This window comes from Oryctolagus cuniculus, chromosome 2 (genome assembly GCF_051225735.1).
Source record: "Oryctolagus cuniculus isolate XC-2025 breed Fujian yellow rabbit chromosome 2, ASM5122573v1, whole genome shotgun sequence".
NCBI lineage: Eukaryota > Metazoa > Chordata > Mammalia > Lagomorpha > Leporidae > Oryctolagus > Oryctolagus cuniculus.
The window spans coordinates 2,804,587-2,822,688 of record NC_142868.1 but is presented as its reverse complement, the minus strand read 5'-3'; the positions used below and the strand labels follow the sequence as shown (position 1 = coordinate 2,822,688).

Here is an 18,102-nt window from a genome sequence, read left to right as displayed (position 1 = left end):
TCCCGGGCCTGGACGTTCCTGATGGTGCTGCGGGCTCAACCCCCAGGTGTAGGTCTTGCCTGTTAGGGTGCCCAGGAAGACCTGCGACTCTGCGTCCACTCAGGGGCCTGAGGTCTCCCACGTCCAGCCCCTGCTCAGGGGCTGGAGACAAGGCGCTTAACTCCAGATTTTCCCCAGTGACTCTCAGAAGTGCAGCAGCCAGGCCCCAGCCGCACACGGGAACAAGATGCCCAGGGGCTCCGTGTGGGAGCCAACGCTCAGCACAGCCCACATGGTGTGGCGCGAGCGCTGGAGAAACAGGAGCCCATCACCTGCACGAGGGCCTGCTCGACAGGCACTGCTCTGATACTCCGAGCACAGAGAAGCCACGCTTCCTCCCCGGGATCACACAAGGGACCGCGCCGCCGGGGGAAGGGGCTGCCTCTCCTGGATGCCGCCACCCGCTGTGCCTGCGCAGGGAAGCGATTCCCGACCTAACACCAGCCCCTCACCTGTCAGTCACGCCTGCACGGCTCTGCTGCCACCCCTCCCACACGGGTGCTGATAAATGCTGGATCTGAATTTAAGAATGCCGTTCAGTTCCTGCTCTTCCTACTTGTCCTGTGACCTCAGCAAATCACGTCTCTGAGCTTCCATTTCCTTGCCTGGAAAAGGGGCAGGCAGACCCTCTTAGGGTAAGCTGTTCTAGGAGTTGAGCCAAACGGTGAGGATAAAATGGAATGCAGCCGCCCCCCTACCCACGGTGCACTGAGGTTGCAGTCACCCCCGGCCAACTGTGGCCCAAAAACAGCAAGTGCAGAATTCCAGAAATGAATAAATAAGAAGTTGTCAATAATTTTTATTACAGTATATTGCTACAGCTACTGTTCTATCAGTCACTGCGGTTAGTCTCTTAGTGTGCCTAACTCACACACTAGACTACCACGGGTATGCATGGACAGGAAGACAGGGTCTCTAAGCACGTGGTGCTGTCCCAGGCTGCATCTGGGACCCTGCTGGGACCCTGCTGGGACCCTGAAACACGCCAGCTGCAGACACGGGAGACGACTGTACACAGTGAGAGGTCAGCCGGGCTTCCCGGGATGTGAGGCAGGAATCTAAGAGTCTAAGCTGTTGTGCTCCATACCTACTGGACACTGGGTACTACGCTCAGTACCTACTGGACACTGGGTACTACGCTCCGTACCTACTGGACACTGGGTACTACGCTCAGTACCTACTGGACACTGGGTACTACGCTCCGTACCTACTGGACACTGGGTACTACACTCCGTACCTACTGGACACTCGGTACTACGCTAGGCCCCAGCACAGATAAGACAGGGTCCTGCCTGCCTGCAGTTCACAACCTGTGGAGAGAGAGTCAGATGACTCCCACTGAAAGTAAACACTGAAGGAGACTCCCTAAGTGTGGGCAGCCACAGGTAGTGGCTCCCTTTGTTTACACTTAAACATATGAATGGAGACTTCCCAGCACAGACAATTGGGCTAGGGAGATTCCAGGAAGAGGCAGGAAGAACCTAAACCTCTCACAAGAGATAATATAGATAATCAGTCACACCTGAAACCTGCTGTTTATCACGTAGGTGTTTTATTGTAACCTTAAGAGCCTTTTTGATATGTAAATCTTTTGTGCTCCTTCTTGTAAACAACTGGTCATGTTTAAATACTACTGGATTTATTCAATAAAGGAGCCTTGATCAGGACTTGTCTTGGCTCCATTCTTTGCGTCCTTGTCCCCGCATTCCCACTCTGTTTCAGGAAAACCCAGTTCATTGTGCCGCAGGCCGGCACACCTAAGTAACTGGTTTTGTCCACACAAGAGTAGAAGTCTCGTCTCCCTGAGTAAGCCAGTTAGAGAAGAGCGAAATGCAGAAAATGCTGAATGGCATATGGAGAACTACAGATGTAAGTCATCTCAGGTTGAAAGGAAAAGCCAAAAAGTATGCTTGCTGCGTGAGACCAAATCAAATACACATCCCCAGAACATGTACATAATTCTCTCTACTGAAAACCAATGGATAAACACAGTGACTTCTTAAAAAAAAATTATAGATTGATTTGAAAGGCAGAGTAACAGAGAGAAGGAAGGACAGAAATCTTCCATTCACTGGTCACTCCCCAAATGGCCCCAACAGCCGGAGCTGGGCCAGACCAAAGTCAGGAGCCTGGGACTCTATCCGGGTCTCCCACATGGATGCAGGGGCTCGCGCACTCGGGCCGTCTTCCGCTGTTTTCCCAGGCCACAGCAGAAGCTGGAACGGAAGTGGAGCAGCCGGAACCTGCACTCACAGGAGACGCCCTCGGTGCCCAGCGTCAGGTGGCGGCTTACCCTGTGCGCCACCTCGCCAGCCCCGTAACAGCGGCCAAGGAATTGAGAATCAGAGTTAACTGAAAGGGGGCCGAGTCCCCAGGCCCCACCTACGCTGTGTTACCTGCTGCACCCTCCGATCTACTTTTGGTCGTCGAGTTTAAGAACAGATTTCCAAGGACCTGGAGCCCCAGCAATCCGCTTCCCGGGGGAGGCTACCTGTCGGCTCTACCAATGAGCCGTCACCGCAGCTCCATTCCTTAGCAGCCCTGGAAACACGCTCCAAGCAGTACCTCGGGCAAAACAAGCCTCTGTCCTTCTGCAATTGGGCTCGCACCCCACGCCCCTGCTCCCAGGAGGACGTGCGCAGCGGGGTTCAGCTCACCAGCCACGGCTGCGGGATCTCCGGCAGAGGCATCTGAGGGGGGGCCGGCAGGCTGCCGGGGGTCTCGTGCTTCGGACCATCTTTCACTTCGAAACCTGCAGGTATCAACCAAAGACAGGGATGAGGAGGGGAGGGGGAGGCCTCCAGGGCCGCTGCCACTTCCTGAGCCCCACACTGAACAGTCTTTATGCTCCCTAAGCCTGCACAGTGACCCGCGAGGTGGGTATCATTACCCAGCAGTTTACGGGTCACAAATCTATGGTTTAAAGAAATAAAAACAAAGGAAAGGCAGGAATGTAGCGGAAACGGCGCTGGGAACGGCCGGGCTGGCGCTTTCTCCCCAGCCCCACGCGGCCTCTGCGAGCAGGCTGCCCCACCTCAGCTTCTAGGGCGCCGCCGCCCACGCACCGAGGGGCGACGCTCTCCTAGGGGCTGTGTGGAGCCCACACCCCTCAGGTGTAAGCCAAACTGGCCAAGGGTGACCTCTGCCGGGGTGGCGGGGAAGAGGAGGACACAGTCCCGCTACACACCCCTGGTCCACCTGGAAATCAACCACAAAGCTCTAATCACCTCCAGGCCGTCCAGCGCCAGGCCCGAGGCCAGGGTGGGGACGCAAAAGCCCAGCTGACCTCCAGGGGCTGTAACGGAAACAGTAAAAGAGGAAAGAAAGAAAAAGAACAAGTGGAAACTGTGCCCCAAAACCAAGCAGCGGATGCCTGAGTCTACAGGAAAGTAAAGAGCCGGGGGAGAATGAGGGGGCTGGAAACACTGGGGAACGCGTCCAGGACGAAGCATGGGCGACGAGGCAGGAGCAGAGAGGGTGGGAGCCAGGGGAAGCCAGGAGACATGGAGACACCGGGGCCGGCCGCAGCGGCGAGGCATGAGGCCGGCATGGCTGCCAGAGGGGCTCGCGGGCAGGAGGTGAGGAGGAGGAGCACTGACCGCCCGCGAAAAAGAAAGCGCAGAGAACAGCAGGTGGGAGCTGTGAAGGCTTCGGCGATGCTAAGCACTGTTCTGACTGTATCTTAGCTCCTCCGCCCCACAAGGCTGACACCACGCTTAGGCCTCTTCTAGATCTGGAAACTAAAGCAGCAAGACGGTGGCAAGCTCCACCGTCCCCTGGGTTTCTGCCTTAGCCACAAGCACCGGAGGTCCCGAGGCAGACCTGGGCTGCCATTCGGCGAGGCTGGAGAGGGGCCAGCTAGCAAGCTGGCCCGCGGTGCAGTCTGAGAACGTGGGTTTCAGAGGCCCACTGTTCCCTGATGACACGGCTGGTTCACTGTGACTACCCCACTTGTGCGCACAACGTGGTTTATGCTGAACACCTGCTTTCCTGGGCATCCGGAATGCTGGCACAGGCCAGGGACAGGGAGCCCACGTGACCAGGTCCAGTTAGAAACCTGGGCCCCGAGTCCCAGGTGAGCGTCCCTCAACAGAAAGTCACCGCAGCTGCTGCATCTCTGCTGAGAAGAGTGTGCTCTGTGTGGCTCCTGCAGGAGACAGGGACACACAGGCTCCCCCAGCCTCCCCCTGGGACACACAGGCTCCCCCAGCCTCCCCTGGGGCGCACAGGGTCCCCCAGCCTCCCCCTGGGGCACACAGGGTCCCCCAGCCTCCCCCTGGGGCGCACAGACTCCCCCAGCCTCCCCTGGGGCGCACAGGCTCCCCCAGCCTCCCCCTGGGGTGCACAGGGTCCCCCAGCCTCCCCTGGGGCGCACAGACTCCCCCAGCCTCCCCCTGGGACACACAGGCTCCCCCAGCCTCCCCTGGGGCGCACAGGCTCCCCCAGCCTCCCCCTGGGGCGCACAGGGTCCCCCAGCCTCCCCCTGGGACACACAGACTCCCCCAGCCTCCCCCTGGGGCACACAGGGTCCCCCAACCTCCCCTGGGGCGCACAGGCTCCCCCAGCCTCTGTAGGGGACACACAGGCTCCCCCAGCCTCCCCTGGGGCGCACAGGCTCCCCCAGCCTCCCCCTGGGGCGCACAGACTCCCCCAGCCTCTGTAGGGGACACACAGGCTCCCCCAGCCTCCCCTGGGGCACACAGGCTCCCCCAGCCTCCCCCTGGGGCGCACAGGCTCCCCCAGCCTCCCCCTGGGGCACACAGGGTCCCCCAGCCTCCCCTGGGGCGCACAGGGTCCCCCAGCCTCCCCCTGGGGCGCAAGGCTCCCCCAGCCTCTGCCTGGGGCGCACAGGCTCCCCCAGCCTCCCCCTGGGGTGCACAGGTCCCTCCAGCCTCTGTAGGGTGCGCACAGGCTCCCCCAGCCTCCCCTGCGGCGCACAGGCTCCCCCAGCCTCTGCCTGGGGCGCACAGGCTCCCCCAGCCTCCCCCTGGGACGCACAGACTCCCCCAGCCTCCCCCTGGGGTGCACAGGTCCCTCCAGCCTCTGTAGGGGGCGCATGGGCTCCCCCAGCCTCCCCCTGGGGTGCACAGGTCCCTCCAGCCTCCCCCTGGGGCACTCTCCTTCCTGACAGGCTGTGTCTCCTCCCTACCATGAATGCAATGTGGGCAGGGTAAACACACCCACACGCTGACACCCATGAGTCCTTCCAGTTCGTCTCTGAATGCCAGGTGCTCTTGGGGACCCCCAGCACACCCCGGATTCTGTTAGCTCCCTGAGGTCTTTATCATTCTGGGCCTAGAGGCAAGCACATCTGCACCTGGCTTCAGTGAAAAGTGGACGAATAAACAAGTTTCTAAGTCAACGAACAAAGGAGCCGGTTTAGGAAGATGGTAGGTGAAAGACGGCCCGGCAGCCAAGAGAACCTGGAACGCGGGCTGAAGTTCCAACGGCCAGACACAGGAGAGGATGCGCAGGATCACCAGCCGTCAGGGAAGCGCAAACCAAACCACAGTCCCGCTCGGATGGCTGCCACCCAGAACCCAGAAGTGACAAATGCTGGCGGGGATGTGGAGGAAAAGGTAGCCCAGTGCACGTGGTGGAAGCACAGTCTAGCACAACCACCACGGGAGACAGTCAGGAGAGCCCTCAGAAATCCCAAAGGAGGCCCACCACAAGACCCGGCCGTTCCTCTCCTGGGTGTACACCCACAGGGAATGCCGTCAGTCTATGCAAGAGCTACCCGCACCCCGTTCACAGCGGATCAACCCACATGGCTGAGGCCTGGACTCAACCCAGATGCTAACTGGATAAAGAAAATGTGGGACACACACAACGGAACGCCACCCAGCCATCAAGGCGGACTGGATGCAACTGGAGACCACCATGTGTGGTGAAATAAGCCAGACCCCAAAAGACAAATGTACATTTTCTGATTGGTTGCAGCCAATGCATGGAGTACAAAAAGAAAAAAACACTTAATGTGGATCAAGCTAAACTGGTGTCCTGTATTTGACTGCTGTCTGTGACCCCGTCTACACCTGCGGCGTTTACTTGTAGGGCTCTCTGTCCACAGAAGCACCTGTGATTATAAAGTAAGCTGGGGGGGGGGGGGGTCAGGTCAAGGAGAGCATCACTGGATTCTTGTAATCATATCCATGCCATCTGCAGCCTACAGATTAATAACTAGAAATGCAACAGTCCGACAAGCATTAGAAAGGAGGACCCGCACCTTTGGACGACTGTATCCTCAGCAGAATGTTGGTGATCACCGCCTTCTTCTCCCTGACGGTTGACGTTAGATATTCATGGTCCAGGAGTTCAAGAAAGAGACGAAGCTCAACTATTAACTCTTCCATGGCTGAAACAAAGGAGAGAGGCATTAGGCCCACGGATTCGCAGATGTCAAAATCTGCATGCTAAGTTGTACCGCAGACACTGCATTTTTAGTTTGCTATGGAACGTAGCATTTTACCACGACAGGCAATTTGCTGAGACCAGAACAACTAAAAGATTCACACGTAATCTCCTTAATAAATGCGCGCTGTGCCTTCACTTTTGCTTTGAGACGGGAAACCCAGCTGGGAAAACTCCAAGGCCAGCTGGCCACAGACGGTGCCAAGGCCCTGAAGCCTGACCTCATCGCCTTGTGTCCATTCCACGTATACTGGATTTCAGTGTCGGGAAGGAGACGGCAGCTTACTACGCCAGTTTTCAGATAACCACAAAGGCACAGTTCCAGAAATTCAGCATCCAACTCTGCTGGCTTACACGGCCCCAACACAGGTGTGAGACGCCGAGGGGGCCGCAAAACTCAGGTTCAGGCGCTGGCTTCCAGCACACGCCTCTTCCCTCTGGAATTACGGCAGACTTCCTCGGACGCCCGCAAGACGGGAACTCTGGATGACATCAGCAATCCGTAATAACAATGTGAGCGTGGGGGAATCCCAAAGTCCTTGCTCGAAGTTCACGAGGTCCACACCGTCTTCACCATACAGAGCAGCGAGCCCCTTCGCACAAAGACAGTGCTACCGACATGCGAGTGGTCACAGGAATCCTCACCCACGCACAGCGGAAACCACAAAAGGGGCCGGCGCCCTGGCAGAGCGGGTTCAGCTGCTGCCTGCGATGCCGGCGTCCCGTACGGGTGCCGGCTCAAGTCCCGGCTGCTCCACGTCTGAACCACTCCCTGCTGATGGTCTGGGAAAGGCAGCGGAGGATGGCCGAAGTGCTTGGGCCCCCGGCACCCATCTGGGAGAGCTGGAAGAAACTCCTGGCTCCTGCCTGGCCCAGCCCTGGCTGTTGCAGTCATCTGGGGAGTGAACCAGCACATGGAAGATTGGCATCTCTCTCCGCCCCGCCCCGCCCTGCATTCTGTAACTCTGACTTTTAAATAAATAAATGAATCTTTAAAAACAGCAGCAACAACAACAAAATGCCACTTCTACCTAAGAGGGTCTTGATGGAGTGAAATCATTGATGTCATTGCATCCCAACCCTTCAGGGTGTACCTTCTCGGCCCTGAGTGACACGGGGTCACACAGACCCCCTGTGTAGACAGTGCTGCTCCTCCCGTTATCTTGTTATGGTAAATGCAGTTACTTTCCACAGTATGTGCTTTTTACCAAAAATTGGGTTCCCTGATATTTTTACAAATAAGTGTCTTAAAATTTGCTAGTTTGAATCCTAAATAACGTACACAGGTATGCTCACACAAACAAGACCTCTCGGGGTCTTCAGAACACATTCTGAGGCTAAAATGCTTCAGACTCGCCGATGTACGCAGGCACTCCAAGCTCTCTGTTCATCTCCTCCTGCCAGGGACGCCCGTCACGCACTTCTGAGCAAAGCCTAAGGGGAGTGATTCCCCTGAACAGCACAAGCCGGAGGGGCCCTGTGGCACGACAGCTGAGCCGTCTGGGAACGCCCACGTCCCTGTCAGAGTCCCTGCTCCTCCGCCCCCGATCCCGCTGCCCGCTACTGAGCACTGCGGGAGGCAGCAGGTGATGACGCTTGGGAGACCTGGGCTGGGCTCGGGCCTCGCCCAGCAACAGCTGTTGCATGCATTTGGGGAGTGAACCCACGGATGGAAAATCTGTTTCTCTGGCTTTCAGATAAAATCAATAGAAATTTTAAGAAACATAAGCAAAAATGTTTGAGAACTATTGGTCAATGGAATTCTTTTCAAATCTACTGTTCTCTAAATCGACAGCATTCTCCAGGCTTGACGACACCAGGAAGGAACAGGTGCACAGCATAGCAGTCAAGATACCTGCATCCTGCCTCCCAGCCCCAGCCCCGACTCCGACTCCAACGCCAGTGTCCGCAGTGCAGACAGGGAGGCAGCAGTGACGGCTCCTGTCACGGGGTCCCTGCCAGCCACGTGGAAGACCTGGACCGAGGTCTCAGTCTCAGCCCTGGCCCAGCCCTGGTCACTGTGGACATCTGGGAAGTCTACCAGCAGATGATCACACACACGCTCCCTCTCTCCCTCCCTCTAGACTCTCACACAAACAGATTTTTTTTTAAATGTAAGACTCTACCCAAAGCCACTGTTTGTAACTACTGCGGCTCTCAGCATTTTCGGTGAGTGGAGAGAGTGAGTGAGTGACCTAGGAGGTGGCAGCTGTGTGCTAGCGGCTGGCTTCTCTGGGTGCCCAGTTTCCCCTCCGGGAAGCAGGGAGTCCAGACCAAGGCCTTCCTGCTAAGCAAGCCTTGGTCCTTTCCAGGTGCTTCTAAACCTCATCTGTGTTTACAAATAACAGATGGTGGGCCGTGCGGTGGCACAGCGGGTGAAGCCACCGCCTGCAGTGCCGGCATCCCACATGGGCACTGGTCAAGTTCCAGCTGCTCCGCTTCCGATCCAGCTCTCTGCTGTGGCCTGGGAAAGCAGTGGAAGATGGCCCACGTGCTTGGGCCTGTGCACCCACGTGGGAGACCCGAAGAAGCTCCTGGCTTTGGATCAGCGCAGCTCCAGCCACTGGGAGTGAACCAGCGGATGGAAGACCTCTCTCTCTCTCTCTCTCTCTCTCTGCCTCTCCTTCTCTCTCTGTGTAACTGACTTTCAAGTAAATAAATAAATCTTTAAAAAATAATAATAAAATAAAAATAATAGACTGATAGCATAATTCACAATACCTAAAGGCAGAACAACCCATCTTCACACCAACAAATGAATGGGTAAACAAAGTGTGGCCCACTAATTCACACGTGAAAGGGAATTAGATTCCGTCGTTCCTTGAGATCCCTAGGAGGCAGTTCCAGGACTCCTGCAGGAATCCACGGTGCTCAAGTCCCTCCTCATAACAGCGCCGTGTCCGCCGAGGACCTGCACATGTGCCCCTTGTCCTACACAGCAGCTCTGAACCACTCACAACACCCACGAATGTAAGTGCCGTTCAGTTAGCCGTCCTACTGTACGGAATGAGGACCAGAAGTCTGCATGTTGGGTACAGACGCAGCGTGCTTGTCTGTCTCTTTCAAACATATTCGACACACGATCGGCCGAATCTGTGACTCCAGACTGCCCAGGCGTGGGGGGCAGCTGTGTGTGCTACAACGCGCACCACACCTCAGGACATTGCTCAGCAGAGTAGGCCAGGCACAGAGACAGGCACGAGGCTTGTGTGACTCCATCTACACGGCACTCGGCCGGCAAATTCAGACAGGGAAAGCAGGACAGGAGTTGCCGGGCGGGGAGAACGGGGGCTTCCACGTAGTCTGTTACAACCTGGGACGATGAAACCTTCCGGAAAAGGACAGTGATGGCTGCACAAACAGCAACGTAAATGTACTTACGACACTGCATTTTATACTGAAAGTGGGCTAAAGTGGTAAATGTTATGCTAAGTGTATTTTACCACAATAAAAAAAAGTTGACCCTATTCAAAAAATGAGGAGGTGCTAAAACTTCTAAACAAAAATGCTGAAAATGGTTATGGGGGGCCGGCACTCTAGTGCAGCAGGTTAAGCCTCCACGCACAGCGCCGGCCCCCCATATGGGTGCCGCCGGTTCATGTCCCGGCTGCTCCTCTTCCCATCCAGCTCCCTGCTAATGGCTTGGGGAAGCAGCGGAGGACGGCCCGCGTGCCTGGGCCCCTGCACCCACACGGGAGACCAAAGTGGAGCTCCTGCCTGGCCCGGCCCAGCCCAGCCCTGGCTGTTGAGCCCCTTGGGGAGCAAGTCAGCAGACGGAAGATGAACCAATCCCCCCGACTCTTTCAAATAAATATATAAATAAAATACATAAATAAATCTGAACACACACACGCACACCCCATCGTAACAAGCAAGCACCTCAGGGGTCCCCAGCAGATCAGAAGCGAGTCGGGGGCCCACTTTCTCTACCACTTTAGCACGGTATTGAAGGTGTCACCCCAAGCAATTAGAAGGGGGAAAACTACTAGAAAGTTCAGAATGCAAAAGACAAAATTATCTCATTGGCAGCTGATATGGAAGTGTATCTAGAAAATCTAAGACTAAAAATAAAATACAACTAGTAGGGGGGCAGGAGAACCAGAAGCGAGCCTTCTGCACGTTCATTTTGGATCTCGCACAACAGACACCGGGAAGACAGGACAGAGGCCCCGTTTACAAAGCCGCAGGCAGTGAGATGCTTACAACAATCAGGAGAAGGCTCTTGACAGACAAAGCAGCAAGCCTGACCCATGGGAAGCGTCAGGACCTGAGTGTCAAGAAGATGTCAGTCCCCCAAGGTAACAAGGCAGCGAGTGTCCAGCGCGTCTGTCACTTCTGGGACTAAACGCGGTGACTCTGGATTCACTCGGAGGAGCAGGGACGCAGGGGTGTCCAAGGACAGCGTCAGGGACGTAATCACCCTCCAGTCCCCTAGGGTCTGACACTGACTCAGGGTGGGACTGGCACACCAGTGGGGGCCTACCCTCCAGTCCCCTAGGGTCTGACACTGACACAGGGTGGGACTGGCACACCAGCGAGGGCCTACCCTCCAGTCCCCTAGGGTCTGACACTGACACAGGGTGGGACTGGCACACCAGCGGGGGCCTACCCTCCAGTCCCCTAGGGTCTGACACTGACACAGGGTGGGACTGGCACACCAGCGAGGGCCTACACTCCAGTTCCCTAGGGTCTGACGCTGACACAGGGTGAGACTGGCACAGCTGTTCCCAGCCGGATCAACAGAACAGAATGAAAGGCCCACAGCAGACCCAGAAGCACGTGGGAGTGGCGCGTAGGGTAAACGCCCCTCTCACATCGATGGGAAGACGGTCATCGTACTCAGTGGGGTCAGGACACCTGGCAGCCACCCGAGACGGACAACGAGTGAAACTGAAAATTTTCATAACACACAATAAAAACCTCCATAGATATTTGAAAACCTAAATACACAAGATAAAGCCGATCAGGTTCTAGAAGAAATGGAAGGTGAACTCTTATAACCTAGCTGTAAGGAAAAGTATTCTAACTACGACTCAACTTCGATGTGAGAGGCAAATCCGAAAACAAACCTCCTGAAATATGGACGAGCTCCAGAGAGAGAATCTGACAGAGGGGCGCACCCCCAGGACACACCCGACCCTGTGGAGCCCAGGACGCACCCCCAGGATGCACCCGACCCTGGGAGCCCAGGACGCACCCGACCCTGGGAGCCCAGGACGCACCCGACCCTGTGGAGCCCAGGACGCACCCCCAGGATGCACCCGACCCTGGGAGCCCAGGACGCACCCGACCCTGTGGAGCCCAGGACACACCCGACCCTGTGGAGCCCAGGACACACCCGACCCTGGGAGCCCAGGACACACACGTGGGGCGACTGTGGACTCTCGCACACACACATAGCTGCTCCTTCTGAGGTCTAGCCTCAGACCCTAGAGAAACGGCCTCGCCCCACACTGAGGACCACTGTGCTAGATCAGAGGCTCCGCTGGAGCGGCTTCTGAGCCCTGATTGGCCCCCACTGCCCCTCCCCCTCCCCTTCTGAGCCCTGATTGGCCCCCACTGCCACTCCCCCCACCCCTTCTAAGCCCTGATTGACCCCCCACTGCCCCTCCCCCTCCCCCTTCTGAGCCCTGATTGACCCCCACTGCCCCTCCCCCTCCCCCTTCTGAGCCCTGATTGACCCCCACTGCCCCTCCCCCTCCCCTTCTGAGCCCTGATTGGCCCCCACTGCCACTCCCCCCACCCCTTCTAAGCCCTGATTGGCCCCCACTGCCCCTCCCCCCACCCCTCTGAGCCCTGATTGGCCCCCACTGCTCCTCCCCCTCCCCTTCTGAGCCCTGATTGACCCCCACTGCCCCTCCCCCTCCCCTTCTGAGCCCTGATTGGCCCCCACTGCCCCTCCCCCCACCCCTTCTGAGCCCTGATTGGCCCCCACTGCCCCTCCCCCCCTTCTGAGCCTTCCCTGCGCCCCGCAGGAGCTCAGCTCTCCGAGCTCTTCCACCTAGCACCCTCTGCACAGCCCGGGGCCCCAGATGCTGGCCGCTGCCCAGCTCTGTGCGCGCTGCTGCCGTCTGCCCGGCCCGCTTCCCGACAGCCTGGCTTGTCCCTCACGCCCGCCACCACCACGCCTGCGGTCACTGGCTCCCTCTCCCAATGCTCCCTTACACACAGCTCAATCCCCGCACCTGTGGCCTGCGTCATCACACTGCGCAGGCTGCACTGAGAGGACTGCTGTGTGTGTACCCCCCCAGCCGGCAGGCGGTCGGAGGGCACGGACCACGGTCCGAACTCCACCTTGAACGTCAAACACAGAGCCTGACAGACAACACCTGTTTGACGAACTAATTCACCTGCAGGTTGCTAGTTCTCGTAACAGAAAGAACTCCCAAGGTTTGTTTTAAAGCAAAATGGACGTCCTCTCAGAACAGCCGCGTCTTCTGTGACATTCTGAGAACACACAAGAAAGTGACAAAAGCGCGATTCTCCCCGGCTCATTTTCTCAGCAAGTTAACCGCGCCCCGGGGTCAGGGCCTTGCCTGCGGGAGGCTCAGACACGCCCGAGGCAGGCGGAGCGTGCGCGGCCCAGGAACTGAACAAGGCGCTTGCACATTTTCCCTTATAGGGCCACGCCGTCCAAGCTTCCCGCAGGCCTCTGCGGCTCCGCTGAGCGGGCTGCTCGCTCGGGCTGCTCTGAGCAGCCTCAGGGCAGGCGACGTGGTTCTGGACGCTGTCTGGGGGAAAGTCCCCCGCTGGCACACGCGGAGCATTCTGTAGAAACAGATTCCTCGGATGACGGACGGGGTGATGCGAGTGTGAGTCAGGAGCTCCTCTTTCAGTCCCCAGCCGCGGGGGGGGCAGCTCCACGCCCGGCCGAACTGCCGTGAGGACGCCCCACCGCGGGCGCCGCACCGGAACACAGAGAGCTCAGAACGCCTCTACGCTGCCAGCCACGAGCCCCAGAGGAACCGGGGTGACACTCGCAGCACACGAGTTGTCAGCAAACATTAGGCTGACCCTACACGTCAGGCTAACTCAGCGACGGACAATGCAGGCCCTCCGGAAAATATCCTTCCATCATTCGGTGGAAAGCGAAAGACAAACCCAGGTCTGCACGTGCTGCTTACCGACTATAGTAACACACTCAACCGAGAGAGCAGCCGGCTTTCCTGATTCCTGGGCAGCAGGGGGAGACGACGGACATAAACCAAGCAGGTCCTACGCATCCGTTTCCATCCGTTCCATTTCATTCAGTGACAAGCTGTCAAGTAACACCTGCGTTCAAAACCCTGCACTCAAAGTTTAAAGACAAGCCAGACGTCCAAGGGCCCACGAGTTAGAGCGTGGGTGCAGGCATGGACTCTCGAAGCTGCTGCCCTAGGACAGGGAGACTCACAAACAGCTCTTCAAAAGTGGCACTGATGGGGGCCGGCGCAGGGGTGCAGTGGGCAAAGCCCACATGGACGCTGTTCAAGTCCTGGCTGCTCCACTTCCGGTCCAGCTCCCTGCTATGGCCTGGGAAAGCAGTGGAAGATGGCCCAGGTCCTTGAGCCCCTGCACCCATGTGGGAAGACCCAGAGGAAGCTCCTGGCTCCACTGCAGCCATCTGGGGAGTAAACCAGGCGATGGAAGACCTCTCTCTCTGCCTCTCCTTCTGTTAACTCTTTCAAATAAATAAATTTTGGGAAAATAAAAGTGGCACTGATAGGAAGCTGGTGTTGTGGCACAGGTCAAGTTGCGCCTGTGACACTGCTGTCCCTTACCAGAGCGCCAATTCAAGCACTGGTGTGAGTCCCGGCTGCTCCACTTCCAATCCAACTTCCTGCCAATGTGCCTGGGAGGCAGAGGAAGATGGCTCCGGTACCTGGGCTCCTGTCAGCCGTGGAAGACCAGATTGGAGTTCCGGGCTCCTGGCTTCGCCGGACTCAGACCTGGCCGTCGTGGCTGTCTGGAGAGTAGACCAACAGATGGAAGACCCCCCCCCAACCCCTTGTCACTCTGCCCTCAAACAAATCTTTTTTTTTTTTAATTTTATTTATTTTACTTGAAAGTCAGAATTACACACACACAGAGAGAGAGAGAGAGAGAGAGAGAGAGAGAGGTCTTCCATCAACTGGTTCACTCCCCAGATGGCCGCAATGGCTAGAGCTGCGCTGATCCAAAGCCAGGAGCTAGGAGCCTCCTTCAGGTCTCCCACGAGGGTGCAGGGGCCCAAGGACTTGGACTGTCTTCCAATGCCCTCCCAGGCCATAGCAGAGAGCTGGATTGGAAGTGGAACAGCCGAGTCTCGAACCGGCGCCCATATGGGATATCGGTGCTTCAGGCCAGGGCGTTAACCCACTGCGCCACAGTGCTAGCCCCATCCAACAAATCTTTTTCTGGATCTCCGTTTTGGAAGATTCTTCTAGAAGCGGCACTACAGGACAGAGGCACGAGAGGCGGAGTGGGAAGAGGCACACGACGGGGACTGACAGCTGGGCGGAGGGGAGCGCAGAGCTGCGCTGTGTGTTGTGAGCATTTTCTGAAAACAACAGCAATAAACCCGGCGCACAAACATTTGGTGTCTAAGTATGGGGTGTGCGACGAGAAGCAAAGCAAACACAATCCCTTCCACTGAAGTCAGAGAGGGACGGACTGCAAACAGAAAGAACAGCCAGAAACTGCGATGGCTGATACATATTTTAAAAGACCATGTGGCCAACAGTTTTAGGTTGTTGATGTCAAAGTGTCTAAGAAAAAAGTTTAACAAAGCCACTTACACTATGTTGAAAATCCTATTCAAAACAAAAGTAGAACCAGCTGGACTAAAAATAGGAGAATGATGCAACCGTGTGCCACGAACATTAATGAGGCTTTAAGCCATTTTCCTGTTTCTATTCTGAGCTTCAGTGCGAGGAATGCCCAGACCTCAGAACACACAGAAGCCCACACGTCTTCACGGGGCACGCGGGACTCCAGTGCTTCTCAGACACGGAGTGACATTCGGTCACCGTCTGGACTCAGCACTGCCTGGTTCACCACCCTATGCTACCTGTCTGCACCCCACAAAGAGCAGTTATTAATTTCGGAACACTTTAACACAAAAGTCTGAATGTTCAAAAATGAACTGCTGCCCAATCTCTCCCATACAGATGGGAGTGACCTTATCATTCACTCAATGCACCCAGCGCACATCAAAGCCCAGCCTTCTGCAGGAACAGTGCCCAGCCCCCAACTCCGAGACCCTGACCGCCAATCAATCAGTGTCGCCGAGAGACCCTGAGCCCCCCCTCTCCCTAGCGCACACCGCACACAGGCACAGACACTGACCGCCAGTCACTGCTGAGCCCCTCTTCCTAGGGCACACCGCACACGGGCACAGACACTGACCGCCAGTCACTGCTGAGCCCCTCTTCCTAGGGCACACCGTACACAGGCACAGACACTGACCGCCAGTCACTGCTGAGCCCCCCTCTTCCTAGGGCACACCGCGCACAGGCACAGACACTGACCGCCAGTCACTGCTGAGCCCCCCTCTTCCTAGGGCACACCGTACACAGGCACAGACACTGACCGCCAGTCACTGCTGAGCCCCCCTCTTCCTAGGGCACACCGTACACAGGCACAGACACTGACCGCCAGTCACTGCTGAGCCCCTCTTCCTAGGGCACACTGCACACAGGCACAGACACTGACTGCCAGTCACTGCTGAGCCCCTCTTCCTAGGGCACACCGCGCACAGGCACAGACACTGACCGCCAGTCACTGCTGAGCCCCTCTTCCTAGGGCACACCGTACACAGGCACAGACACTGACCGCCAGTCACTGCTGAGCCCCTCTTCCTAGGGCACACCGTACACAGGCACAGACACTGACTGCCAGCACTGCTGAGCCCCTCTTCCTAGCGCACACCGCACACAGGCACAGACACTGCAGCGTCGTGAGGGTGCATTCAACAACTAGGTCAAACAAGCTCCTTGAAAGACACAAACTAGGAAAACAGAGGAACTGGGCGCTTGTGCATTAAAGAAAACTGCTGGCTAAGACGGCTCACTGATGGGTCCTATCCACTGGACTAGGGACAAACAACAGGAGTTCTCCACAAACTCAGAGAAAATCAAAGGAAAGGGCCAGCAAACGTTCACGGGAGACACCACAAGAACCCGACTGCCCAGTGTCCCTCAAGGACCAGACCAGAAAGCGGTAACAAAACCTGAGCCAGTTAAATGGGACGATATACAAAAAGGGTAACACACTAAGCCCAGTGGGGCCTATCCCTGGAACTCAAGGTTGGCTTTAAATTAGAAAATCAGGAAGCATAATTCACCACATTAACAGACGTAAATGAAACCAAATGACCATCTCCACTGAACAGAAAAAATCATTTGATTAATCCAACATCCACCCATGATTGAAAGGAAAAAAACGAAACCCCCTCTAAGGAAATGAGGAATGTGGGACGGGTGTCGTGGCGCGGTGGCTAACCTGCCGCTGGACACCTGCATCCCACAGCAGAGTCCCGGCCGCTCCACTTCTGACCCAGCTCCCTGCTAAAGCCCCTGGGAAGCAGCGGATGGCCCAGGTGGACGAGGCCCTGCGGCCCAAGGGGAGACGCAGATGGAGCTCCGAGCTGCTGGCGTGAACCTGCAGCCATCTGAGGACTGAACCAGCAGACGGAAGATCTCTCTCTCTCTCTCCCTCTCTCATTCTCACTCTCTTCTCCCTTTCTCTGTAACTCTGCCTTTCAAATAATCTTTTTTAAAGAAAATTTTAAAATACTATTTTTTAATTATTTATGCATTTGAGAGGTAGAGTCACAGGCTCTGTACACGAGAATGTGTAAGAGTAAAGAATGCGTAATATACATGAGTGAAATCGACATTTTAAGATCTGATTATTGTTTACAGCCCCGTCTCTGCTATTGAGGAACAGTGGTTTTTCCTTCTTACTATTTGTTGAATTCTTTACTTTAGTGGAGGGTTAAGCTTATGAGTATAAAATAAACTGAAAGTGCATCATTGTAAAAAAAAATACTGTATGGAAAAACACCTTTAAAAATGGGCAAAGCAGTTAGACTTCTGACAAGACACACAGATGGCCAGTAAGTCGTGAGTAACCAGGTTAACAAATCACAATCACACAGCACCCCAAGGAACCCAGCAGAACGACAACTCGACTGTGGGGCCCCCAGCGCCCTCGCACTTCAGGGGTGTGGGGAGAAGGGGCAGGGAGCAGAGCCACCACCGTGGACAACAGCTTGGCCGTTTCTGGTACGGGAAACTGGGAGCCACTAACGCCACTCCCGACGGTCACCCAAGGGACACCACTGCGTACGTCCACATGATGACATCAGCAGATTACTCACAACAACCATGAACAAGCCCACGGATACACTCACAAAACAGAATTTCTCAGCAATAAAAACAAGCAAAGTACCAAAGAAACAAACTACCACGGCCACAACTGCGATCAACCTCCAAGAATTATGCAGAAGACGAGACACTCACCAATGACTCCTCTTCTACGGAATTCCCCAAGTAGCAAAAGGAATCTGCATTGACAGAAGCAGACCAGCAGGGACAGGGGGACTGGCAGCCAGGGCCACGGGTGACTCGGGGAGGTGAGGCACGTGGTCTAGTGTCGTCTGGACCAGGAATAGGAACTGGGAACAGG

The 18,102-nt window shown here is 56.3% G+C and overlaps 1 protein-coding gene across 12 annotated transcripts in view; it reads right to left on the bottom strand.

Annotated features, from left to right (window-relative positions):
• AFAP1 (actin filament associated protein 1) overlaps nucleotides 1-18,102 on the bottom strand; it is a 173,848-nt gene that overhangs the window by 106,860 nt on the left and 48,886 nt on the right. For 10 of the 12 annotated variants that reach the window (XM_089325161.1, XM_089325224.1, XM_089325157.1 and 7 more), the window contains exons 2-3: nucleotides 6,269-6,397; nucleotides 2,697-2,791 (exon numbers count right to left, since the gene is read on the bottom strand). In XM_089325161.1, the coding sequence (XP_089181287.1) occupies nucleotides 2,697-2,791; nucleotides 6,269-6,395 (222 nt within the window). In that variant the 5' untranslated portion in view covers nucleotides 6,396-6,397. Of the gene's footprint in view, nucleotides 1-2,696; nucleotides 2,792-6,268; nucleotides 6,398-18,102 lie in introns of those variants that run through there. The other 2 variants (XM_089325185.1, XM_089325215.1) reach the window with 2 other exon arrangements.